This window comes from Pollachius pollachius, assembly GCF_949987615.1.
Source record: "Pollachius pollachius genome assembly, chromosome: 19".
NCBI lineage: Eukaryota > Metazoa > Chordata > Actinopteri > Gadiformes > Gadidae > Pollachius > Pollachius pollachius.
This window is the reverse complement of record NC_136952.1, coordinates 6,965,058-6,992,023: the sequence shown is the minus strand read 5'-3', so window position 1 is coordinate 6,992,023 and position 26,966 is coordinate 6,965,058. Positions and strand designations below refer to the sequence as shown.

At 43.9% G+C, this 26,966-nt stretch overlaps 2 protein-coding genes and 2 long non-coding RNA genes across 7 annotated transcripts in view; all 4 read left to right on the top strand.

Annotated features, from left to right (window-relative positions):
* myo15b (myosin XVB) overlaps window positions 1–4,348 on the top strand; it is a gene marked incomplete at its 5' end in the record, with an annotated part of 37,561 nt that extends 33,213 nt beyond the window's left edge. The window contains 9 exons of the mRNA XM_079756799.1: window positions 617–711; window positions 800–877; window positions 1,038–1,134; window positions 1,603–1,751; window positions 2,125–2,249; window positions 2,677–2,810; window positions 2,991–3,124; window positions 3,696–3,839; window positions 4,099–4,348. Coding sequence (XP_079612925.1) covers window positions 617–711; window positions 800–877; window positions 1,038–1,134; window positions 1,603–1,751; window positions 2,125–2,249; window positions 2,677–2,810; window positions 2,991–3,124; window positions 3,696–3,839; window positions 4,099–4,167 — 1,025 coding nt within the window. The 3' untranslated portion in view covers window positions 4,168–4,348. The remainder of the gene's footprint in view (window positions 1–616; window positions 712–799; window positions 878–1,037; window positions 1,135–1,602; window positions 1,752–2,124; window positions 2,250–2,676; window positions 2,811–2,990; window positions 3,125–3,695; window positions 3,840–4,098) is intronic.
* Window positions 4,349–6,611: 2,263 nt separating this feature from the next.
* LOC307090107 lies at window positions 6,612–8,263 on the top strand. Its single transcript, XR_013812640.1, has 3 exons — window positions 6,612–6,799; window positions 7,317–7,466; window positions 7,809–8,263. It is a non-coding gene; the product is annotated as an uncharacterized lncRNA (long non-coding RNA).
* A 1,177-nt stretch (window positions 8,264–9,440) lies between these two features.
* On the top strand, window positions 9,441–11,137 carry LOC307090589. The gene is made up of 4 exons (XR_013812662.1): window positions 9,441–9,648; window positions 9,767–9,838; window positions 9,951–10,034; window positions 10,164–11,137. It is a non-coding gene; the product is annotated as an uncharacterized lncRNA (long non-coding RNA).
* Window positions 11,138–12,751: 1,614 nt separating this feature from the next.
* Window positions 12,752–26,966, top strand: part of tmem94 (transmembrane protein 94) — a 30,179-nt gene continuing 15,964 nt past the window's right edge. The window contains exons 1-13 of one of the 4 annotated variants that reach the window (XM_079757164.1): window positions 12,752–12,850; window positions 14,206–14,585; window positions 18,888–19,007; window positions 19,538–19,665; window positions 19,851–19,987; window positions 20,330–20,538; window positions 20,883–21,034; window positions 21,424–21,526; window positions 22,640–22,726; window positions 23,580–23,696; window positions 23,961–24,017; window positions 25,632–25,736; window positions 26,622–26,786. In XM_079757164.1, coding sequence (XP_079613290.1) covers window positions 14,562–14,585; window positions 18,888–19,007; window positions 19,538–19,665; window positions 19,851–19,987; window positions 20,330–20,538; window positions 20,883–21,034; window positions 21,424–21,526; window positions 22,640–22,726; window positions 23,580–23,696; window positions 23,961–24,017; window positions 25,632–25,736; window positions 26,622–26,786 — 1,404 coding nt within the window. In that variant the 5' untranslated portion in view covers window positions 12,752–12,850; window positions 14,206–14,561. Of the gene's footprint in view, window positions 13,034–14,205; window positions 14,586–18,887; window positions 19,008–19,537; window positions 19,666–19,850; window positions 19,988–20,329; window positions 20,539–20,882; window positions 21,035–21,423; window positions 21,527–22,639; window positions 22,727–23,579; window positions 23,697–23,960; window positions 24,018–25,631; window positions 25,737–26,621; window positions 26,787–26,966 lie in introns of all 4 variants that reach the window. The other 3 variants (XM_079757163.1, XM_079757162.1, XM_079757165.1) reach the window with 3 other exon arrangements.

Genomic DNA, 26,966 nt, shown 5'->3' with positions numbered 1-26,966 from the left:
ATGTCAATACAACAATACAATTCTTTACACTATACTCAACGTGAAGCCCAAACACACCACTGTGAACTCTAGAACATCAACACACCACTGTGAGCTCTAGAACATGAACACACCACTGTGAGCTCTAGAACAAGAACACAACACTGTGAACTCTAGAACATGAACACACCACTGTGAGCTCTAGAACATGAACACACCACTGTAAACTCTAGAACAAGAACACAACACTGTGAACTCTAGAACATGAACACACCACTGTGAGCTCTAGAACATGAACACACCACTGTGAGCTCTAGAACATGAACACACCACTGTGAGCTCTAGCACATTAACACACCACTGTGAACTCTAGAACATGAAAACACCACTGTGAACTCTAGTACATGAACACATCACTGTGAACTTTAGAACATGAAAACACCACTGAGAACTCTAGAACATGAAAACACCACTGAGAACTCTAGTACATGAACACACCACTGAGAACTCTAGCACATGAACACACCACTGTCAACACTGGCACTGTACATTAAGATTCACACATGAATCCACAATGGTGAACTCTACACTATACACTAATGTGTAAAACTGTACCCACCCACCCCTTCCCCCCCAGAGCACGCTATCGTCTGTCAAAACAACCTGCTCCAGTCTCTGAGCTACGGCGGCCGCCGCAACATCCCCTCACGTGTGGAGATAGAGGCCACCCTGGTGAGACCACCTGCTCTCTAGTCTGGAGGAGATGTTGTCCACTCCAGTGAGTCAAAATAAGTCATGGTGCTGTGTTCTCATTCCTCAGGCCGGTAAAACCACCAGAAGAGTTCCTCTGCATCTGCCGGGAGGGGTGGAGTTCCCTGTGACCATACGCAACTTCAGTGTAAGCCAACATTATCCTTCCGCCTGTCTGTCTGTCTGTCTGTCTGTCTGTCTGTCTGTCTGTCTGTCTGTCTGTCTGTCTGTCTGCCTGTCTGTCTCTCTGTCTGTCTGTCTGTCTGTCTGTCTGTCTCCCTCTCACTGACTATCTCCCCCCCTCCCAGGTGGTGGAGGAGATGGTGGCAGGGTTCTGCAGGGAGATAGATGTGATGAATCCAGGCGAACTCCGAGAGTTTGTCGTCCACGTTAACCGCGTCAATGGTAAAGTTTCAAGTAAAAGCTAGCCCAATTGAGTTGGATTTAAGGGTTTGGTTCTCAGTTTCAAGATTGGGGTTAGGGGTTCCTATAGGTTGGATATTAGGTTTTGGTTTTCAGTTCTAGGTTTAGGATTTCCCAAAAGGGTTATGTTTGAGGGTTTGGTTTTTGCTACTTTGGCTCCGAAGGGGAAAATAACGAATTAAGACGAAGGAACACCGCCCAAATCATGCAGAAAGCCTGTGGCCTAAAATAGTTACAGAAAAGTACGCAAAGGATTAGGGTAAAATTAAGAGAATAGATGAGAAAATATGCTTAGGTAAGGTCAGCCAAATAAACATAATGCAGCGGTTAAAACCTAACCCTCAAACCCAAACCCTTAAACAAACCAAGGGAACAACAGTATATTGTGTCTCTCACTCCTGACCGGTCTCTGCCTCGCTCTTCTTCTCCTTCTTCCTGTACATCTATCAGGTGGTGTGCTGCGAACCCTCAACATGGCCGAGTACCCCTTTGACTTCCTGTTGGACGACAACTCCATCTTCCTATCGCTGCGGCGCGTCCTCTGGGAGAACCCGATGTCCTTCACCAACGCCCTGTATGTGGAGTTCCACTACCAGCAGGTAACATCCACATCGCTTTCTGCGCGATTTAGTCATACTGAAGACGACAACTTAACAACATGGTGGTTTAAGTGCAGGTGTGTAGAATTTCAAGTCATGCTGTGGTGATGTATTGAGTGCAGTGGGAATGAAGGAGTGACGTGTGTGTGTGTGTGTGTGTGTGTGTGTGTGTGTGTGTGTGTGTGTGAGTGTGTTGAAGTTTATTTGTCATGACACGGTCACAAGTTATTTCAAATGAAATGCTGGAATTCCTTGCTCTCTAAAACAGAGCAAATGAGAAACCTCAAAATAAATATAATGATAATACATCAAAGTATATGTGTGTGTTATATATATTAAATAAGAGCGTGGGTGCCTGTGGGTGTGTTTCTAGTTACGAGGGGACTTCCTGGACGGCAGTCTGATGCTGCCCTATGACAGCGCCTCCATCGTCCAGCAGCTGGCAGAGCTGTCCGCCCTTCAGCGCGCGGTGCAGGGTCTCCCCAGCCCGCCTTCACTGTGAGGAACCAGCCTGCTCTGCACTCCAATAGGGCTTGTACATCAGAATGCATCATGGGAGATGTTGTTGCCAATGCTTTGCCATTAGTGACGAGAGAGAGTTGTAGTAACGTCAGATCCATAATAATATACCGTAACCTAGGCTAATCTAAACTTTGTTTTGCCATATTTCACATAAGAAACCCTGGGGACGTTTCAAACACAATAATGTCACCACATAATGAGAAATAATTTCAGATTAACTAATAAACAGTGACCTAAACACTATTTCTACCATTAACGTAACATTACTATTAATTTACATACCCTGAATACATCTAGGGGTTGGGGGATGCACGCTGCAATAATGTGCAGAGAGGTCATCTTCTATGTCAGCCTCATTAACCCACCTCTCTCTCTTTCTCTCTCCCTCGCTCTGTCTCTTAAGGCAAGAGCTGAAGGCCCACCTCCCAAAAGACGACTTTGTCGCCAGCAACCTCAAGGAGATCCATGCTCTCTCCCCGAACCAGATGGCTGCCGTGGCAACGCTTGGTTCTGAAGTTGCCAAGATGCGATTCATCGGTGTGGGACTTGTCTAGGGCTGCAACTAACGATGATGTTCATAGTTGATACACCCAAACAATTATTTGTCCAGATTTATCAAGCAATAATTGAGTCAACAACATTTTCCCAGATGAGTATAATAAGAAAAGGTAGAAAAAGAGCCCTAAATAATACATCCCATCCAATCCTCACCTGCAGATCTCCTGAGCAGCATGCCACTGTTTGGCTCCAACTCCTTCCGGGCCGTTAAGGTCAGCAATCGCAGCTGCCCGTCCCCCTGCCTAGTGGTCATCAACAGGGAGGAGGTGGCGTTCGTGCACCCCAAAACACAGGTACAGTAGCCATCCACTGTCTTCTACAGCAGCGGTTCCTCAAACGTTTCACCTCGGGACCCAAATGACCATTTCATTGTGTCTGTGGGACCCAACGAAATACACAACATCAGCCAATTCCGGTGTGCTCAAGGGTTTTTCTTGATGGATTGAGACCCTTAGTTTAAGAGACCCAGCTCTATCGGGTTGTTCTAACAAAGGTGCTACATCCCCACGGCCATAACCAGGGTTAAGAAATGAGTGAGGCTATTCTAAAATGACACCTACAAACACAATGCAAGCTATACACTATATACAAACTAATTATCTAGAATTAAATGGATACAGAGGGACTTTTGGGCAAAAATACTTTTATTAAAACTGCACAATTTGTCACAATTTACACACACTTTTCTTCTGTGTGTGTGCACTATTTATATTTATGCATATTTTAATTTTTTTAATTTAGGATATATTTACCGAACCTCGGTGACTTTATAGCTGGCTATCGCTAACGACTGTCCATACATCTGATAGTTTCATATCAGCGCTAAATTTGTGCATTCGGTGTGTATGCATATCCCTGTGCCAGATGCGGACCTTCGCCGTCGCACTGGTAGACGTGCAGTCCATGCGAACGGTCCGGGCGAAGAAGCACGACAAGATCCCAGCGGTTGAGATAAACTACGTCTACCCAGGGGGGCACCCCGAGAAAATCACCATCCACCTCAAGCAGGTAATAGCGCCATCAGACATAACCGGTATCAATAATACCAGAAAACACAGAATATACATAAAGCAACCGGATAACTCATTTAAAAAAAAATGACGTACCATTGTGTACCGTACGATTTTTTTAACAGAGATTACAAGGCAAACCTAAGCAAGTTGTAGCACATGCACTGGGTAGTGGTTAATGTTGAAACACAGCCCAGTCTCTTTGGTTGCACCTGCTCTGTGATTCACCCTCTCTCACTCGTTATCTCCCACCTCAGGCCAAGGAGCTGTGCCATATACTCTCTGCAAACATTGAAGAATATGTGCGGCCGTCTTCCAGCGTTTAGCTATACACACCACCTGAGACCAGAGACAGCAGAGACAGCAGTTGTCACGAATTCCATCGGTACTTTTGAAGAACGTGGCATGAGTCCGTCAACTTTAGTTGTGAATGGCCAGCTGTTTATTCTTTGAGACGTGCGTCATTTGTTTATCTCATTCAATTGCATCCAAATGGTATCCATGTGTTCTCGCAGATTTTAATAAGTTATTTAAAACGTTATTGCATTATAATGATTAAATTAATTAAGTATAATTTTTAATTATGACTTCAATGTACATAAGCTGCACTTCATAAATGTACTTTAGGGAATGTGCTGTTAAATTATTATTGTGTTATTTGACTGAATGCTCGAATTTTTATCAAATCAAGGCCCCCAATGTTTGAATGTTAAATTAAATTATTTAAATTGAAATCAACTTTATTTAAATGATGTTTACCAGTCTGAAATCCCCTATATCATATGATTTTTATTCCACTAAAGAATAACTAATTTATTCGTAATTTATAAGCAAAAAAGTATTGGGCTAATACTACTAGTGAATATATACTTCATGTTTACTTATTCTTTTAGTGATTTGTTACTAATAATTATCAGTAATTTATAAGCAATAATGAATTGGGCTTATACGAGTAAATATATACATCATGTTTACTGATTATTTAAGTGATTTGTTAATAATTCACAATGATGATTAAATGATTCACAAATATAGATGCAGTGGAGGATTCCACTCGTTTTATAAATGATTTTGTTGATATTTGTAAATCTTGTTTTACAATTTGTTGATTTAACTATAGTAAAACTTCACTCATAAACCTTTTTGCAGCACCTTATATAAAGTCGCTAAATACAGCCCTCTAGTCTGAGAGTAACATTTATTTTCAATGCATTTCACGTCACATCAATTTTGCAATTTAAGGACAGGTAAGCTTGCCAATGTATTCAGATGCCTGTATGACATGAACGGTTCACTCGCATGCTCTCCGGTTGAAACACATGGAGGTGGATGAGAAGGCCAAGTGTCTATAAGGAGTGGTGGGACGGCCTTATCTCCTTTCCTTTTGTGTTGGATTTTCCAGAGTAACCTTAGCATAAGAAAAAAACAAGAGATGGAGGTAATGAGAAAATTGAGAACAATTTGTAAAAAGTAAAAAGACATACAAATAATGTAGAAAACAAGGTGAGAGGAAAAAGATGGCTCGGAGGAGAAATTCGAGAAACAACTATAATAAATAAATATTTTAGTGTGACGTTGATATTACGGCCACCATCGCCACACACACCCCGACATCCCTATAATCCCCCCACACACCCCGACATCCCTATAATCCCCCCACACACCCCGACATCCCTGTCATCTCCGCCACACACACACGCACGCACACCACACAAATTAATTAATCTTTATGAATTTCCATCCTTGTCATTTAGTCGGTTGTCAGACATTATTTTCATCTGTTGTGTCTTTAATGAAGGTATATGTATTTCCCCATAAATGTAATGAGATTATTAATTCTCTCTTCATATGAGCTTGTGTTTCACCCGGAGTCCACCAGGTGACGCTGTTAACACACATCAACAAGGCGTGTGCTATGACAGCATGCGATATATGCATTGCTTTGTTTTAACCATTAGGCCCATGGTTTTAACCAAGGTATCAATCTCCAAAAGGTACAAGCCTTATCATTTTGTGAGATTATCTCGATTAACTAGATTTGAAAGGATAACGTCAGCAACCCACTTTTCTTGGTTACTACAAGTGATGACCCCCCCACCCACACACACACACACACACACACACACACACACACACACACACACACACACACACACACACACACACACACACACACACACACACACACACACACACACACACACACACACTGTAACACTGACGTTATTCAACCGTTTCAAACTTTATACCAATTCCATACCCATTTCTAACTTAACAGCTCAGTCATTTTATATTTTATCTCAAATGCATTCAAACTTGATCACTTTAGCTATTTGTTTCTTTCTCTTTGATGTTTTTAAATAGTGCGCATGTTAGACTTTTGAACTCTGTTTAAACATTTTCACTTGATTTAAGCCATTAAACATTTCTTTACGCCTTAAACGATTTTCAACCTCACTTTGCACTACAGCACTCTACAACACATTTTCTAGTTGATAATGTTATTCTTTCTTACTTTAACTACTATATTAGAGTGTGTGAATCAATAAAATGGGTGTTAGGTGATCCCATGGATGCCATACTGGTACACCATGGTGAATCAGCATTTAAAGTTCAATTTAATGAAAGATATATCAATGGGTAGTACAATTAAGATGGTGCACGAATATGAGCACGCCTCCTCGGCAATCACCTGGGTCCGTGACCCACTTGGCCACGCCTCCTCCCGGATCCCACAACATAGTATGGCAATACGACTAGAGGGAGCACAGTAGACAAACCGAGGGTAAACATACGGTTTAATTATACGGAACACGACTCGAGGGAGTAGATATAATACTATAATTTCATATCATTAATATGTGTTCTTGAGACAAACGGAGGATACGCATAAGGTTTATGGGAACATCTACATGATTTCAGCTGAGGACATGCAGATGTTGAACCAAACAACAGTAGGTGAGTTCCATTGAAAACGCTTGATAACAACCAACCAAACGACGCGACATGTTATCCTGCTACTTGTTCTATCTGCAAATTATTCTGTTTTTGCAAACCTAATGCAGAATCGGGTTGAATGAGTAGAGAGGACGTCTGGGATAGCTGGCTAAGCTATCTTATGGGGAGCCAAGTTATTTGTTATGAGTCGTGCCATGCAACTTGATATGAGCTATAGTAGAAAAGTGTGAGGTGATTAATTTGAATCGAGACTGTGGGGGTGGGGGTTGAATGGATTTTCAGGAGGGCCCTAAGTAGGTGAAAAGTAGGCAAGTATGTTTGTGTGGGTTGGGAGATGGACTTTTCACCATTGGACAGTTACTCTGCATCAGTAATATGTGCTGAATAAATGGTGCCACTAAAGAAAACGATCACTCTATTAACAGCAAAACTGGCAGGAATGGAAACAATCAGAAAAAGAGACAGACCACAAATCAGGCAATGATGTATGGAGTTTATTCTTTATTTTTTGTTCCAGTACAGGTCCATTGCAACAAATCGCTGTCTCCAAACACCAGATGAGATGGACATCTCAGAGAGCATTCTCAGAGATCAGATAGAGATTACCAGCAGTGACTTTACGGATTAATCTTCTTGCACTGAAGAGGAATTATCTGTGTTTGAAATTGTAATTATTGGTTTTATTACATTGCAAAAGGGTTGTGTATTTTTAATATATATATTTTATGTAATATTCTTATTTTCTGAGATTTTGAATTTGGGGTATTCTTAACATGTGCCATAATCATCAAAATTATAACAAATAAAGGCTTGAAATATTTCACTTTGCATTTAATGAGTCTATATAATATATTAGTTTCACCGTAAGTTGAATTACCGAAATAAATTAACTTTTGTACGATATTCTATTTTTTTTCGAGTTTCACCTGTAGATGATAAATAGGTAATGCAGGCATGCAATTATTATATAATTTTTTTTATTGAATGCATTTTCTTTCTTTTTTTTCAGAAAACCAAGCAACCGTTCTCCCTTTCTCTGGAATCATCAGATGAAGAAGACCAACCACAAGCAAACAAAAAAGTAATACGCACAAGAAAACCACCTTCAAATACCATAGAGGCAATGGATAAAGCTGCACATGGAAGTAACCCTCAACAACGTCATATCAACGTGAAAATGTCCTCAAACACGGAACACCAACGAATATATGATAAGAAAAATTACTGCCTTTACTGCGAGAAGCCGTTTGCAAAGATTACAAGACATCTGAAGCAAAAGCACTCTGAAGAGGTTGAGGTAGCTAAGGCAATTGCACACAGGCAAGGTTCAACCATGCACATTCTTCTGCTGGGGAAAATAAGAAATATGGGAAATTACCACCATAACTGTTCAGTCCTATCCTCTGGGAATGGACAAATAATACCAAAAAGACAGGCAACCTATCTAACCACAGCAACTGACTATCTGCCTTTCAAGTTTTGCTTCGCTATGTATGTCAGAAAAGACCTCTGGAGACATCATAAGCGTTGCAAACTGCAAGTGGAAAGCGATGGACCGGTGAAAAGAAAAGTTCAGGCAAGTTGTTCCCTGATGTTGCCCATGGACACAACAATTTCCAGCGGACTCAAAGAAATTATTCAGCACATGACATATGACATTGTGACGCAAGTGGTGAACTCTGACGACCTGATACTTTCACTGGGTGAAAGAATGTTCCTAAAAAATGGAGAAGTTCAACGTCATCGGGCAGACATCAGAAACAAGTTGAGGGAACTTGCAAGATTGGTTTTGCTGGCGCGAAAAATTGACAAAGACATTATCTCTTTGAAGGACTTGATCAACCCAGGAAAGTTCAACACTGTACTTGAGGCTGTTAAAAATATGACTGGGTTTGATGCATTAACAAACCGATTCTCAGTTCCCTCCACAGCACTAAAACTGCGCCACTCCCTTGTTAAGGTGTCGTATATTGTGCAAGGAGAGGCTCTGCGTCAACAGGAAAATGTCTTAAAGGGAAGGGCAGAACAGTTCATCAAATTAATTGAACTAGAATGGACAACACACTTGTCATCCAACGCACTGCAAACCCTGTCCGAAAATAAATGGAACAGCCCAGAAGATATCAAAAAGCTTCAGGATCATTTGAAATCCCTTGCAGAGTTGTACAAAAAAGCACTCATTGTCCATCCAACACAAGGGTCATGGAGTGAGCTCTCGCAAGTCACCCTGACACAGCTGATTTTATTTAATCAATGTTGTGAAGGAGAAGTTTCAAGGATGGAAGTACACACGTACTTGCAGAGAAACAAAAGCAGTATGCACGATGAAATTCTGAAGAGCTTCTCACCATTTGAGAAGAAATTGTGTGAGAACTTCATCAGGGTGGAAATGCGGGGGAAAAGAGGCCGCACGGTCCCAGTGCTGTTCCCAACATACACACAAGAGTCTGTGGAACTTCTGATAAAAACAAGAGATGAGGTTGGAATTTCCCCAAGCAACCCTTGCATTTTTTCCCGCCCATATTATGGATCTCAGGGGAATATTCGTGGATGTGACAGCTTAAAGCGATATGCCGAAAGCTGTGGAGCTCAACATCCAGAAAATATCACATCAACAAAACTACGAAAGCATGTAGCTACAGTATCACAGCTCCTGAACCTTCAAACTCGTGAACTTGACCAGCTAGCTACATTCATCGGTCATGATATTGAGATCCATAGGGAGTTTTACAGACTTCCTGATGAAACCGTTCACGTTGCTAAGGTTAGCAATATTCTTTATGCCCTGCAAGATGGAATGGGACAATTCAAGGAAGAATCCCTGGAAGACATTACCCCAAACATCAACTGTAAGTAAAGCATTTCAAGATATCTGTACATTTTATTGAACAAAGTGAAGGCTTTATACTTGGTAGAAAAATAACTTGCTTATGTGCACACGTATTTAATTTAAACGATTAAATGCAGATGAAGAGGAGTTCAGCAACTTGAATGCAGAGGATGTCCATTCTGAGCAGACTGCCACAACAAGTCAAGAAGGCAAGATTTTCCAATGCATGCAGTTATATTAATAAATATAGACAAATGTGTGTGACTAAATTATTTAATCACTTTAATTAAGTGCTAACATTTGCCAACCGTGTCTTTTCAGGAAACTCAGAGGATGGACATTCTGATGAATTCGCTACTATCTCAAAACAAGCAATTGGAGACATTGAAAAATCTAGTCAAACGGGTGTGTTATTTTGTTGACTCTGAAGAATGTTATCTACATGGAACACCTTGATAATTTGTTAACAAGATTTAAGTGTTCATTTGCATTAATCCAATCATTAACTTGCTTACTCTCTCCATTTATTTATAGCAAAACCCAGAAGACCTTTGTCCGAGACCGAGAGACAAGCTGTGGAACATCATTTCAAGGACTTTCTGATGCAAATGAAGATCCCTGGAAAAACGGACTGTCAAAGATTCTTGAATGGAAATCCGAGGCTAAGGGATAGTGGGAGAGACTGGAAAGTAGTGAAATACTTCATGCACAACAAAATAATGTCTCTCAAGAGAAAGTTGTGCCAATAGTATTAAGACCAATAGTCAAAATTAACTGCAGAATACTGGGAGCTTGCACTATGGAGCATCAATGTTATGTGCCTCTGTTACATCACTATTGTTTCCTGTTTGATTGGGGTCTTCCTCTGGTGAATTTCAGCACCTTCAGACAATTAGTCTATTTAGGCAACGCCTCCTAATTAACCAGTCTCTCTCCCAACTTCTCGGCAGCAAAACTTCAGTAGTTTGTTTCCTGGTTTTCAGGTACTTTATGTTTATTTGTGTTGTGTCCCTTATTATGTTCGGCATTTGAACCAGCCGTAACATAATAATGGGGAGTCGTCCGGGATGAAACAGACAGCCAAGATCGGCTGTCGCTCAGTACCCAGCACCCACTACTAAATGGCAGTTGCGGCGTTTCCTTGGAATTGCGTGTCATTATAGAGCTTTTTGTTTGTAACTTTGCTACAATCGTTGCTCCACTGACTGATCTTGTCAGTCCGTCCAGAGAGTTAGTGTGGGATTCCAGATGTGAGCAGGCTTTGAAAGCAGTTAAAGCCGTCCACCAGCTCACCAGTCCTAACTGCCCCGAATTTTGCTGTTCAGTTCGAGCTCGAGGTTGATGCTAGTGGTAAGGGGGTGAGAACTATTCTGATTCAGGAAGATCCGGCAGGCATTGACCACCCTGTGTGCCACTTTTCTAAAAAGTTTTCACAGGCTCAACAACTACAGCACTATTGAGAAGGAGGCCCTGGCTTTTCTATGGGCTCTACAGCATTTTGAATTATATGTTGGTTCCTCCTGTAAATATTATGTAAATAATATATTTGAAATATCTCTTTCAGTTTTATGTTTCCTGACTAGTGATTTAATACTCTTACTCTTAGTGTTTAATGCATACACCAATAAAAATAAAACTTATTTTGCATTTAACCTGATTCTGATTGCTTTTTCACGCGATAACAAGTCTGTGTTCATGTCTTTTTTGAAATTAAGCCCTCCTCCAGCTGACTTGTCCGTTGTATCTCAGACAAACTTATGATTTCTGTGCCTCTATCCTATATACCATGGTAAATTGTTCTGTCAATATCCAAAATAGCAAGTTATGTTGTTGCTATCCTTAGATATATAACTTATAGATATATAAGCTGTAAATACAGCTCACCTAAAAAGCCACAATGACAACATTGTTGGGGCAACTTTACTTGCAAAATAACACTATATCTATCATATTTAGATTGGTATTATCTCTTAAGAACTATCCATTATGTTTTTTTTTTATTCATGTTGGAGTTTGAATGTCACTCTATGCTATCTAAGACTAGCTTGTATACTGTATACCTTCAGATGCCTGTATACTGATATGAACGGTTCACTCTGGGCATGTTTCCCGGTTGAAACACATGGAGGTGGATGATAAGGTGTAGCATTGCAGAATCAGCAGGGGGTCAAATGTCTTAAAGGAGTGGTGGGACGGCTTTATCTGCTTTCCTTTTGTGATGGATGGTCCAGTTTAACCTATGTTAGCATAGAAAAAAAAAGAGCTTGAGTTTCACCAGGAGTCCACCCGGTGGCGCTGTTAACACACATCGCCAATGCGTGTGCTATGACAGCATGCGATGTGATGGATGTATGAAGAGCCCAACCATCTGGCAAATGGTGAGAGAAGGGAGAAAAGTGAGCTAGAGGGGTTAAGCATGTTTAATAAATAGTGTCTTAATGTAAGTGTTTATTGTATTTTAATAGAAAGATTTATTCTCTAATTAAGATAGTTTGTTGACATACACATACCATAGTTAAAAATTGTAAATGCCCCCTTTGTCTACAGGTACTTCAAGGAGTCCAAAGGAACAAGCCTTATCATTTTGTGAGCTTATCTCGATTAACTAGATGTGAAAGAATAATGCAATAACACACTTTTCCTTGTTACCGCAAGTGATAACACCCCCCCCCCCCACACACACACATACACATACACTCACACAGACACGCGCGCACGCACACACACACACACACACACACACACACACACACACACACACACACACACACACACACACACACACACACACACACACAATTGATTTCAGCCATTAAACATTTCTTGACGTCTTAAATTGTTCTCCACCTTACTTTACACTACAGCACTCACCGCATTTTCTGCAGGAAATGCATTTTCTAATCGATGCTATTCTTTCTTACTTGAAAACTACTATATGAGAGTTTTTGAATCAATACAATGGGTGGTAGGCGAACCCATGGATACCGCACTGATACACTATGTTTAAAACATTTAAAGTTAAACTAAATGAACGATATATCACTGGGTTGTACCATTAAATATAAAGGGATGGTAGCGCACAAATATGACCACGCCTCCTCGCCAATCACGTGGGTCCGACTCCGTGACCGACAGGGCCACGCCTCCTCCCGGAGCCCACAACATGGCGGGTTTATTGGTAGAGGAACACGACTAGAGGGTGTACAGGAGACAAACCGAGGGTAAACACAGGGTTTAATTATAAGGAATTCGACTCGAGGCAGTATACATAATAGTATAATGTCACATCATTAATATGAGTTCATGAGACAAACGGAGGATACGCATAAGGTTTATGGGTAGGGAACAAGTACATGAGATCAGCAGAGGATTATACATGAGGATGTTGAACAAAACAACAGTAGGTGAGTTCCATTGAAAACGCCTGATGACACCAAATGACCAGACTTGTCATCCTACTGCTTGTTCTGCAAATTATTGTTCCAATTATTCCAGCCACCCTATGCAGAAGCGGGTTGAACGAGTAGAGAGGACGTCTGAGATAGCTGGCTAAGCTAGCTTATGGGGAGCCAAGTTATTTGTTATGAGTCAAGATTCAAGATGGTTTTATTGTCATATGCACAACAATTACAGAGCAGTCGCTGGCAATGAAATTCTTTAGTCTTGGGCTCCTCCAACAGTGCAATATAAGAGAAAGTAAAAGTATATGAGAAACACAAGTAGGAAAGTTGAGTTTTAAATAACAGAATATATATAATAATAATAATAATAATAATAATAATAATAATAATAATAATAATAAAAAGTAAGTGTATAAGAGGAACACAAGTAGGAGAGCAGAGACCTAAACGCAAAACTAAATAAATGTAAAAAGTAAACAGACGTGTTTATCCAGATGTCGACTGGTATAAAGTGGCAAGTTATAAAGTGTAAAGAGTCGTGCCCTGGAGAACGTTGATGTGAGCTGTTGGGTTGAAGCCCTTTCGTAGCATTGATGTATTACAATGGAAAGGATAGACGAATTGACCTCTGCTATGTCGGGGGGGTTCTGAGTTTCACGGACACTTTATAGCTACTGTTTGCTCTGACAGATCAAGTGAAGTACTTCCACTTCACTTGCAGCAGACTGGTACAGCAGGTATAGTGACAACGAATTAGCGCCGGCTGTGAGGAGAAACCAAGCAAGGGGAAGTCAGTGACAGGTCCACATAATAGCAGTTTCCAGCTAATTCGTGGGTGTTTCCTTTTCAGTCGTTTAATAACCTCTAATCGTTGGCCACTTTAAACTCAAACGGAACAGTTGGAGACTTTGGAGTTCACTGGCTGGCTGAGGATAATCTGTTTATGAAGCTGAAGAGTCTGCCGTTAATTCTGAGCCTCTGTCCCCATTTACAAAAAAAATAGCAGACATATTGGCTTTGCAGTAACATTGCAATATCTAAAATGAATGCACCTCCCCACCCCAAGCCAGGTCGATGAAATGTACTGCCCTGCGCTGCATTACATAGATATGTGCATGCATTACTCAATTTAATATAAAAGGGTTTTAAATCATTTATTTTCTGTTCACCCACAGATCCTTCCACGTTTGTACTGAAGAGGACTCTAACGTGCTGGCCAGACCTAAACTATTACTAGGATCTCTTCTCTGCTCCAGGATCCAGTTTTCCGCTTTGAGTGTTGCAGGTGTGTGTGTGTGTGTGTGTTTGGAGGAACTTGGAAGACCTCGAGAAGTGTCAGGACGAGGTTTGCCCTCCGGACTTGTATACACCTCTGCGTCACCCAGCCGTGAGCAGCTCAAACTGGATCTGGGAGCGCGCTGTCTCGGGGGCGTGTACCAGCAGGGGACTGTGAACAGCCTCCCAACAGGTGAACAGCCTCCGACAGGTGCAGTTGGCTACAGGAGGAGCATGTTGAGTGGCTTCGGTTGTCATGGAGCCGCAGGATAAAAAGCAGGTGAGTTGGCTGTCTCGCTCCCCGTCCTTAATCAGATGCTCTTTTTGTTTTTTAAAGGGTTAGGGTTAGGTCCTTGCTAGCCTTGTTGCTCGATACACCTACATGTGTGCATGCATCTTTTAAATATTATCCAAGAATGCGTTAAAGCACATAGGTTTATGTGTGCTCTTTTATACAAGGTTGTTATTCTATGCAATAGAATGCAACCAGTATCCTCCGTTAGCAACATTTGATTATATCACTAAAAATAGAAGAGAACCAGGTCACATGTTCTTCATATCAGACATATTTTTTGCATCTTTTTTGTCTTAAAAGATCTGTCGATTTAGGTCTGATAGCAGGCTAGCTCAAATCTGGGTGTACCCGGCCTACACTTTATTTCAATTCCCATTAGTTTGAGCTCGTGGTGCAGAGTTTTGCCCTTTGTTCGCCCTCTGCACATTTGAGTTAGTTCTGTAAAAAATTTCGCACTTACCGCTCAGACCCGCTTAAACATCCTGTCGCAACAGACACCAACATTTTTCTGAAAAAGTGTAAAGGTTTCAGATCGACACTGTCGGGACTGCCCTCTGTGGAAATGGTCTTATTCAAATCAACTTTTGAAATCTCCATCTTGTCTCTAGCGACTGAGTTTATTTTTGATAGTATATCTCATACCGCAGGTAACTAGATGTTCCACCCTTTTCAATTCTGGGTTTCTGGCCCAGGCTCTGAGCCGACTCCCCCAAGAAGTTCTGCTTTAGCATAGTAAGACTTCTGGATCCAAGATTGGGCAGGTGAAATGCTGAATGCGTACTTCAATTCACCACCTGACACCCTGTGAAATGAAAGCGCTTACACTCAGTGTCTCCCTTTGTTATTGCCCTGTTCCTTTATTTAAACTCCCATGTTCTGGCATTCAATGCCCTAATACGTGGAAGAGGTCAACAGGTCAATCGTCATGAATGCAGAAGTTAAACATAGACGTGTGGGACCTTTCACCCACGGTTTCAAACGAGGCTACGCTTGGAATGGAAAAAATCGTTTGCACCCACCCTTTACTCAACAGGTCAAAGTAGTGTTCCTCTGTCTCACCTTCTATCTTAGTTGATGTTCCAGTTTTTTGCCTCTGCTCCACCTGTTGTATAACCACTAACTCAAGTGTAGGGGAAAAGAGAAATGGGTTAGTTCTAACTAATGGAGGCAGGAAGTTGAAATTCACAACTTTGTTGATATGGAAATTGTAACCCACCCCAGTGACACGTAAAAATACAGACATGATACAAAATATGATTCATATATTTTTCTCTTTTATATATATTCTCGAAATTTTACATATGGGTGAACTCAACTTTATGCTGTATCATATATTGGGCGCTATCCGTGGATATTTTGTTGATTCTTTTTAAAGTTTCTCTCCCAGTAGAAAAGGACAAACTTGCAGATCATCAGCATATATTTGTGTGACCCAGTTGTTTGCAACTGTTAGCCTACGGCCATCCTGCATTTGTGTATGTCCGCATGAGGAGGAAGGGACGGGCGCCTGTACCAGTAGTACAAAATCCAGTGTCCTCTCACAGTACTGCGCTGGAGCATATCTGTTGCTAGAATACTAAACAAAACATTGGCCCAAAGAACCGTCTATATAGTCACGGGTAAGCTTCCAAAAGGCTGTTAACCCAAAGATAAACACCACTATAAGGGGAGCGGCTCTTTTAAATCCCAGCAGTGGCTATTATGATGAGCATTAAGTTGGTCACCTAGGCAGGCATGTGATTAAGTGTGTGTTGTGTGCGCATGAATTGCTTACATGGCACTAGAGGTGCAGTGTTGAGAGCTCTCCCTGCGGCAGCCCACTTTTTGGTGTGTGTGTGTGTGTGTGTGTGTGTGTGTGTCTGTGATGCCCGTGTGTGTGTGTGTTGCCCCTGTCTGTGCGGTCCTAGAGAGTCACGCCTGGGACACTGGGTCGTTCAGCATGGCCACCTGTTCTCCACTTTTCTGTTTCTGCTTAGTCTTGGTCTCTCTCATGCTCTCAGTGCTCTCAGTGTCTCTGCCTCCCTCCATCATCATATCAGCATCCCAAAATGTGCTTGGCTTGCAGGAGAGGAACAAAGCTGGGCGTGGGGTTACTCTGGTGTTTCTCTCCCCTCCTATTGTGAAGAACCCGACAACCCGCCAGCTGCTGAAGCGGCTCCTGGCAGCGAGGGGTCCACAGTCTGTGTGGACACCCTCCCCCCAACCCACCCCTGTCTCTCCTGTCTAGAGAGACAGGACTGTGCTGCTGTGTGAGGGCTGGACTGGAGAGACAGGGGGGGAGGGGGGGGGAGAAAGAGAGACAGGTCTGTGCTTCTGTGTGAGGCCTGGGCTAGAGAGACATAGGAGGGACGGGAGAGAGACAGGTCTGTGATGCTGTATGAGGTCTGGGCTAGAGAGGGGGGGCGAGAGAGACGGGCAGTGATGCTGTATGAGGTCTGGGCTAGAGAGAGAGGGGGCGAGAGAGACGGGCAGTGCTGCTGTATGAGGTCTGGGCTAGAGAGAGAGGGGGCGAGAGAGACGGGCAGTGCTGCTGTATGAGGTCTTGACTGACGAGACAGGCTTTGCTTTGCTGCTGTGTGAGTTTATTACAGCACCCCAGCTTTGTCTCTGCTGTGAAAGAAAGCGCTGAGCTGGTTTTTCAATTAGGCTGACTCCAGTTTGGTATTACTTATCACCTTAGGTATCACTTCAAATGGCAAACTAATAAATAATAAGCGCAGCCTCGGTGGGGTGGTAGGTCAGTGCTGGCACGGTGTTGAATATGGGCGGTGGTTTGTGTGTTGCAGACAGAAGAGACCTGGAAGTGAACCGTTCTTGTTTGTTGTTGTGTAAGTTCGATTTGATCTGTAACCAGAGGTTTATCCGGGTCCGGCCTAAGGCATTGCTGAGGCTGATGAGTACACATTTGTCTTCATCTGTGTGCGCGTTTATGCTCGTCTTGAGGATTTTGTCAAGGCTTTGCTCTGGGGAATCATTTATTTTTAGCCTGATGTGCGGGACGCAGAGCTCACACACAGACACGGACGGATGGACGGGAAAAGACAGACATGTTCATGTAACCAGAGGTTAATCAGTTATTTATAGCCTGGTCTGTGTGGGATGCAGAGCTCACAAGCTGATTCCTGTGAGCCTTTTGTAAGTTGTGTGTTCTTTGCTCTCTGTATCACTCTCTTGCTCTCTGGCTCTCTGATATATTCAGACAAGATTGTGGGGAAAAGGTTGCGTTCCTACTACCATTGGTGTATGCGCCTTCCTTTTTTAAACACTGTACAGCATTCATTTACTAAGCTTCAACCATTTCATAGTTTGGGCTTGAATCCGGTTACGTCAGAGAATGCGCTGTTAATAATCCGGTAGACTCACAAATCGGTCTGTAAACGCTTAGCTCAACATTGGGGACAATCTCCCAGGTTTCATTGCTAAAACTGTGGAAACAATTAGAGTTAAAAAATGAAAGTGATTGGTTCTGCAATAACCCTTCAACAATCTTAAGGGCCTTCTTACATTGACACAGTAATATACAGAAGTTGTGTCTGCTTGTAAACATCGTAGCACCACCACATCTTTCTTGCCCTGCGTTACGGCTATATGGAGGTTGGAGGTTTCAGAAGACGATTTTAACAAATGTATTTCTAGAATTGCCAGTCTACTACAGAAAAAGGGCCTGCCCGTTCACCCAGATTTGATCTTGTCTGCCATCAGACTTTACAGAAGAGGAATAGGGCCACATGTGGTGTTGTGATGACATGTCTTTTCTATTGGAGTTCTAAGTTTAAAGTCAATTCTGATTTTAATCTCAGAAGCAAACAAATTATTTCCGCATTTGAAAGCGTACCTCACATAAATAGCATCTGCTCATGTCTCAATTTGAATTTGATGTTAATGGGGATTTTTGTATATTATAAGGGGAAGGATTATGGTCTGATTCCGATCTTGTAGTATGAGGTGTATCATTAACAAATTAATAATGTCATGTGATCCAATGCAGGATTATCTGTGCTGTAAGATGTGTAACACTATTACAATCCTAGTATCACATGACTATTGATTAGTCACAAACTGTCCTTTTATACCAAACATACTAAGTAAGCGAAGAAGTGAATCACATGAACATGATGTTCAATATTCCATCCCATCATGTTGTCTATTGCACACAATGGACAACAAGAAGGGGGTCCAGGGAACGGCAAAGAAGCGCAAACACAAACACAAAGACATGCACCTGACCGACACATATATATACATGGCGTGCATGTAACATGCTAACACGGAGGGCGTTGTTTCCAGGAGGGTCAGGCTGTGGCCCTAGGCCTGTCCACGGGCCTGGCTCTGAGCACGCTAAAGGACCAGCTCAGTGGCCTGCTGGAGCAGCACCAGAGCTCCACACACAGACGGACCTCCGCACAGGTAGGCACTCACACTCTGTCCGGTCTTAGACTCTGTATGGACGGACACACACACACACACACACACACACACACACACACACACACACACACACACACACACACACACACACACACACACACACACACACACACACACACACACACACACACACACACACACACACACACACACACACACACACACACTCTGTCCAGTCTTAGGCTCTGTATGGACAACCAAACACACCCTGTGAAGCCTTACACTACACTACACACACACACACACACACTCTGTCAAGTCTTACACTGTGTATGAACACGTAGACACAAAGAAACTCACAAACAAACTACGTCAAGTCTTAAACTCTGTATGGACGTGCAACACCCACTCTGTCAAGTCTTGCGCTGTGTATGAACACACACACACACACACGCACATGCACACGCACACACACACACGCACACGCACGCGCACTACGTCACACACCACACACTAGATCTTTCCGAACTGCTGCAAGGTGTCAAACTGTGTGGTTGTCGTCATTCTAGGAACGGTGGCTGAAGAGCTTCCTGTACCATGGCAACCGCCACTCGTGTCTCCACTGGCCCGGAGCACTCCTCACGCTCCTAGTGGTGCTGGGACTGCTCTGTTGCCATGGCAGCCAGCCGGTGGGAAGGTGGGTAGCACTGGTTAGCACAGATTCGGTTTTTGTGTCACACGCGTTTGTTCATTTGCGGTGTCGTGGGTTCGGTTCTATATGTGGTTCAGGCCGTCATTCGTGTGACGGGTTGGTTGGTTTATTTGTTTGTTTGTTTGTTTGTACCTGTGCAACGTGTTTTTATTGTGGCGTTTGGGTCCTAGTTCTGGCATTGAGCTGGTCAGCGCTGCGGCCCTGCTGCTGCTCTTCATCCTGAACCTGCTGCTGATTGGTCGACAGCAGAGGCTGAAGAGCAGCGAGATGGTCCGGCGCCTCAAGACCATCATCTCCAAGCTGGATGGTGGGTCGACCCTCACCCTCGCCCTGGCCCAAATAGGGGGGGGGGGGGGGGGGGGACACAAAGCTCCATTTAAATATGTTTCAGTATATACTACACGTGAACACTCCAAAAATAAACAAGATAACACTTTTTGCTGGGACTTATTTGTTTTCCTTAACGTGACGAGACGACCGTCAGGCATGCTCCCCACAGTGTCCCGATCTCAATCTCGGGATGTTGCCCAATATCCCGAGATAGTGAACCAATCAAGTTGCGCCACGCTAGGAGGTTGACGTGTAGCGTATACTAAACCCTGATATATAGAAGACATGAATACAATGTGCTTCTTCCCTCTCCTACCAGCCTACCTTGCAGCAGGGCAGGGGGAGAGCACGTGCTGGCCTCCCTCCCTCTACCCAGACCTTTACACGCCTTCCTCCCCGGCCTGGTCCCTGACCTGGGCCTACCGGGACTCCCAGCTGGTCAACCTGCCCGTCAGCCTGCTGGTGGAGGGAGACGTGGTGGCCCTGAGGCCCGGGCAGGAGGCCTTCGCCTCCCTACGGGGCCTCAAGGTGGGTGGGCCCCCTGTTGTACCCCCTGGTAAACTCTCGTGGGCTGTAGTGTATCCACATTGAACATTTCACTTAAACAACAATCTTTCTTTTGGCACCAAGATAAAAGAAATATTATATATTATAGCCATATAATAGCCCTTGCAGTTGTGGCGATATACTATTTACTATTTTCTTTGGGAATGTTATTTTCTGAACAAAAAAAACCTGAAGTGTTCCCTGTGGTATCGAAAAATGGTATTGAATAGCGATATTTTTTAAGGTATTGTATCGAAGGTACAACATCCAGTATTGTGATAACACTAGCGTCTACCGTCTGACCTCCCCCCTCCACTCGTCTCCAGGACGACCAACACATTGTGCTGGAGCCCGGGGACCACTTCCCTCCCTTCTCCCCCCCGCCCTCCCCGCAAGCCGATGAGAAGAGAGGCCCACAGAGCCCGCAACAACAGCGCCTCTTCAAAGTGGTCCGCACACCTGTCCTTGACAGTGTCAGGTACACGCGCACGCACGCACGTTTTTTTTCATCTGTAATATTTGTGAATCGCTTTGATCATTTGAAATTGAAATATTATTCTGTAGTGCTTTGAGCATAATGCATATCAAGGAATCGTCCGGTCGAAAGTAGCATTAGACCGATGATAATGTTGGATTCGTTGCACATTGATGTGGAACTGGGGAAAGGCAGAGGGGAATGCTATTGAAAAAGAATGCACACCCTTGAAATGTGATTGCCAATAGAACTTCCTCTTGCCCTGGAATAGGTGGTTGTAAACATTACATCACTGCATGCAGCCTCGGTAGAATGTACACGTTCAAACTGCCTGTCACAAGCGTGAGGGATTTGGAGATTAACGCTTTTGACAACTTTGTTTTTTTTCACAGGAACAGCTTGGAGTTGGCACTGTCCCGGCCAATCACGGCCATGGACAACGAGCGCTTCACCGTGCAGTCTGTCATGGCCAAGCTGGTCTGTCCAATCGTACTGGTGAGCAACCAGTAAAAACAAACACAAGCAATCCGCATTGATCGATAAAATGGGTCGCTTTTGACTGTAATTCCCTAATATTCATAGTTGGATTTAATTGAAAGAACAAGAAAGAACAAACAGTTAACTCAGTTCACCTTTTCAGAATCGGAACCAAACACGGACACCGATGCAGATGTTGAATGTGAACAAAAACGTTTTTACTCAAGAACTTATGCAAAAATCAGGCACAAAAACATCAGTTCAAAAGAACTGGCATAAATTAACGATAAACAAATACAGTACTAGCAGGTTACAGATCATCAGAGCGACTTCCAACATTTGAAGATCAAACGATAGGCAAACCAAAAATGCACACATGCACACCCACAATCGCCTGTTTGACGCGTGCAAATCATTCCAACATTCAAGGCTGAGGGAAGCAAGGAGGACATCTACAGTATCAAAGCTAAACTACAGCAGAAGAGGTTCAAACTGAGACACCTCGCTGTGTGTCCCACTGTATTGTGACTGTGCCGTGGTCATATGATTAACCATGGGTCTTGGTACCATGGTTAACTAGGTTAACCATGGGTCTTGGTCCTATGGTTAACTGGGTTAACCATGGGTCGTGGTACTATGGTTAACTAGGTTTACCATGGGTCTTGGTCCTATGGTTAACTGGGTTAACCATGGGTCTTGGTCCTATGGTTAACTGGGTTAACCATGGGTCTTGGTCCTATGGTTAACTGGGTTAACCATGGGTCTTGGGCGGATGGTTAACTGGATTAACCATAGGTCTTGGTCCTATGGTTAACTAGGTTAACCATGGGTCTTGGTACTATGGTTAACTAGGTTAACCATGGGTCTTGGTACTATGGTTAACTAGGTTAACCATGGGTCTTGGTCCTATGGTTAACTGGGTTAACCATGGGTCTTGGTCAGATGGTTAACTGGGTTAACCATGGGTCTTGGGCGGATGGTTAACCCAGTTAACCATGGGTCTTGGGCGGATGGTTAACTGGGTTAACCATGGGTCTTGGGCGGATGGTTAACTGGGTTAACCATTGGTTTTGGTCCTATGGTTAACTTGTTAACCATGGGTTTTGGTGTGCCTCATGTGTCCCCCACTAGATGGCGTTCCTCCTGGTGAACACCGTGCGCTACTTCTGTAAGGCCCCCGGCCTGACTCCTCCCGTCTTTAACTTCATCCAACTGCAGGTAATGACTCCTCTGTGCCCTAACCCTAGCCTACTGTATATGAACTTCTGTGCCCTAGCCCTAGTCTACTGTATATGAACCTCTGTGCCCTGGCCCTAGCCTGCTGTATATGAACCTCTGTCCCCTAGCCCTAGCCTACGGTATATGAACCTCTGTGCCCTAGCCCTAGCCTACTGTATATGAACCTCTGTCCCCTAACCCTAGCCTACTGTATATGAACCTCTGTGCCCTAGCCCTAGCCTACTGTATATGAACCTCTGTGCCCTAGCCCTAGCCTACTGTATATGAACCTCTGTCCCCTAGCCCTAGCCTACTGTATATTAACCTCTGTTCCCTAGCCTACAGTATATGAACCTCTGTGCCCTAACCCTAGCCTACTGTATATGAACCTCTTTCCCCTAACCCTAGCCTACTGTATATGAACCTCTGTCCCCTAACCCTAGCCTACTGTATATGAACCTCTGTGCCCTAGCCTACTGTATATGAACCTCTGTGCCCTAGCCCTAAGCCTACTGTATATGAACCTCTGTGCCCTAGCCCTAAGCCTACTGTATATGAACCTCTGTCCCCTAACCCTAGCCTACTGTATATTAACCTCTGTCCCCTAACCCTAGCCTACTGTATACGAATAGAGTGCCAGAACACTGTTATGTTATGTTGTATACGAATAGACAGCCTTCACCCTGTTATGTTTTGTATGAACAGAAAGCCAGAACCCTGTTATGTGCTTTATTAACAGAGCCAGAACCATTTTATGTTGTATATTAATAGAGAGCTTGGACCCTGTTATGTTATGTCATCTTGTTTATGAATAGAGAACCAGAACAGGCTGATGTGTGACATTGTGTTGTAGTTGATGGGGGTTCTGCCCATCCTGCCGCTGCTCTTCCCCATCATGTGGGTTCTGGTGAACGCCTACGGAGAGGCCCGCGTCCTGGCCGAGTCCAGCCGCGCCTCTCCCACTGGCCTGGTAGGACAGACACGCACGCACACGCAACACACACACACGCAACACATCCAAGCAGCACATGCATATATGCAATCCCCCCTCTTGAGAGCTTACGCTAGCTGCTTCTACCTAGTCCTACCTAACACACACACACACACACACGTGTACACACACACACACGTGTACACACACAAACGTACAACGTGTACACACACACACACACACGGGGGTGGGGGGGGGTTGAGGGAGCCTCTGTTTTAATCCCAACTGTGCTCTCGCCGCCAGCTCGCTAAGTTCTCTGAGGATACCCTCAGCAGCTACACGGAAGTGGTGTCCTCCCAGGTATAACCGCTCGCTGCCCCCCCCCCCCCCCCCCCCCCCCAACACACCTGCATCCTCCCCCTTCTCACTCCCTCACCCTCCCCACTCAGACGTCCCCTCTCAGCTCCGTCTATTGACTTAATTCTTCCCCCAATTCACTAATGAGCATCCAGTCACGAGTCTTTATTTCGCATTTCTGTTGTTCCGACTCGCCATACGTGTGACCTGTACATTGTTCCTCATCTTGCTTGGCTTGTTTTCTGTGGACTGTCAGTCGACGGTGCGATTTGCCCGAGGGCTGCGGATCGTAAGTTCCATCGAAGACGGCGCCCACTCCTCTAATCCTCCTGGCTTCTGCATACCCTTCTCATCCACCCTCACCCAGCTAGGCTATCACACCTGCCTCATGGTCCTGCCAGGCTGTAGTTAGGGTGATACTAAACTAATGCGAAGCTATCGTAATACAACCAACTTATACACAGCTATGGTAGTACAACACACTAATTCAGACTTATAGTAATACAACCTACTTATTCAAAGCTATAGTAATACAACCTACTTATTCAAAGGTATAGTAATGCAACACACTTATTCAAAGCTATAGTAATACAACACACTTATTCAAAGCTATAGTAATACAACAAACTAATACCAAGCTATAGTAATACAACACACTAATTGAAAGCTTCAGTAATGCAACAAGCTAATTCAAAGCTATAGTTATACAACACACTAATTCAATACAAACCTGTAGTTATCATTTATCATCAGTAGACTCCCTTTTAATCTGCTCCTCCTGGTTCTTTCCTCTCTTTTTCTCCTAGAAGATCTAGATAGAAACAAACCTTTCCTAATAAATCAGTGCCTGAGCCACATGTGCTGCATGAGTTGCACCAACAACCACCAACACACAACAACACTGCATCACTGCTCCTTTTCGCTGCATCCATTTCTCTCGCTCAAGCCCAAAGCATACGGAGCCGAATTCTTCCTCATTAATGTATACATGAACTTGAACCACAGGGTTTATGATGGAGCCGAGCACACAGCTGTGACTGTGGCGGGAAGGCTGTATGTTTTCTCTTGCTCGCCCCGTAGGACTCAAGCAGGATGTTCAGAGTTCAAATTGAGTGTTTCCTGCCTGTCCCGGCCGTGTGCTTTGGGCTAAAGGAAGGAGTTCTGCTCTCACCGATGATTTTTTGCACTCCACCGATTTTCTTGATTTCAAATTAATTAAAAGACTGACAGTGGATTCCGGCTGGTACACATACAGCATACAACATACATGTACACATAGTAATACAGCGTTCACATATGACATACACACACATACAGCTCACATGCACATAGACCATACACATACAGCATAAACATAAAGCCCACATACACATAAGACAGTTTCATTAGGCAAGACTTCCTTCCCTGGAATCCTAATTCTTGCGTTGCTTCATAGGTTTGACCTCCGTATTTGTAGAATCAACCTTAAAATCAGCCTAACCCTAATCCAATCCCATTATAGTGATTCAGTCAATGCGCTGTTTTGTAATTTAAAACACTACCAATGGTTGATTCTGCGTCAGCTCCTGGTGTGTTTTTGATTTGTGTATGTGTGTCTGGGTGTGTGTTTGTGTGCAGGAGATGCTTCGCTGCGTCTGGAGACATCTGGTGGGCGTCCTGAAAGGAGAGTCTCAGACGCTCTGCTATACCTCCAGCCTCTTACACACTCTGGGATCTGTTACTGTGAGTTCTCTCAGTGTGTTGGGGTTAGTAGGCCGAGTTATCTCAGTGTGTCAGGGTGAGTTCTCTCTCTGTGTTTTAGGGTAGGTAGGGTGAGCTCTGTCTCTCTGTGCTACGGTAAGTAGTGTGAGTTCTCTCTCTGTGTTAGGGTTAGTAGGGTGAGTTCTCTCTCTGTGTTAGGTTCAGTAGGGTGACCTGTGTGTGTTAGGGTCAGTAGTGTGAGTTCTCTCTCTGTGTTAGGGTTAGTAGGGTGAGTTCTCTCTCTGTGTTAGGTTCAGTAGGGTGACCTGTGTGTGTTAGGGTCAGTAGTGTGAGTTCTCTCTCTGTGTTTTAGGGTAGGTAGGGTGAGTTCTCTCTCTGTGTTAGGGTTAGCAGTGTGAGTTCTCTCTCTGTTAGGGTCAGTAGGGTGACCTGTGTGTGTTAGGGTCAGTAGTGTGAGTTCTCTCTCTGTGCGTTAGGGTTAGTAGGGTGACCTGTGTGTGTTAGGGTCAGTAGTGTGAGTTCTCTCTCTGTGTTAGGTTCAGTAGGGTGACCTGTGTGTGTTAGGGTTAGTAGTGTGAGTTCTCTCTCTGTGTTAGGTTCAGTAGGGTGACCTGTGTGTGTTAGGGTTAGTAGTGTGAGTTCTCTCTCTGTGTTAGGGTTAGTAGGGTGACCTCTGTGTGTGTTAGGGTTAGTAGTGTGAGTTCTCCCTCTGTGTGTTAGGGTTAGGTGAGTTCTCTGTATATGTTATGGTAAGTTCTCTCTCAGTAGGTAAGGCTTAGTAGGCTGACTTCTCTCTCTAGGGTTAGAAGGGTGAGGTATCTCAGTGTGTTAGGGTTAGTAGGGTGAGTTCTGTGTGTGTGTGTGTGTGAGATTGTAATATTTGTGTTTGTGTGTATGTGCGCCCAGGTCCTGTGCTGCGTGGACAAGCAGGGCATCCTGTCCTGGCCGAACCCCAGCCCTGAGACGGTGCTGTTCTTCAGCGGCCGGGTGGAGCCCCCCCACGACAGCCAGGAGGACCTCCGGGACGACCTGTCAATCAACTCTTACTGCCGCATGGAGCAGGACGACGAGGTGCCGTGGCTCCTCCTCCTCCTCCACACACTCGAGCTCTGCTATCTCATTGGTCCTCCTTGGCCCCTCCCCTTCTCACCCTATTCGTTCGTTCGACATTCATGGGAGCATGGCTGACATTTATTTTTTGATGATTTTAGCCTTGTGCACAAAACAAGATTAACATTTATTTTAGGATGG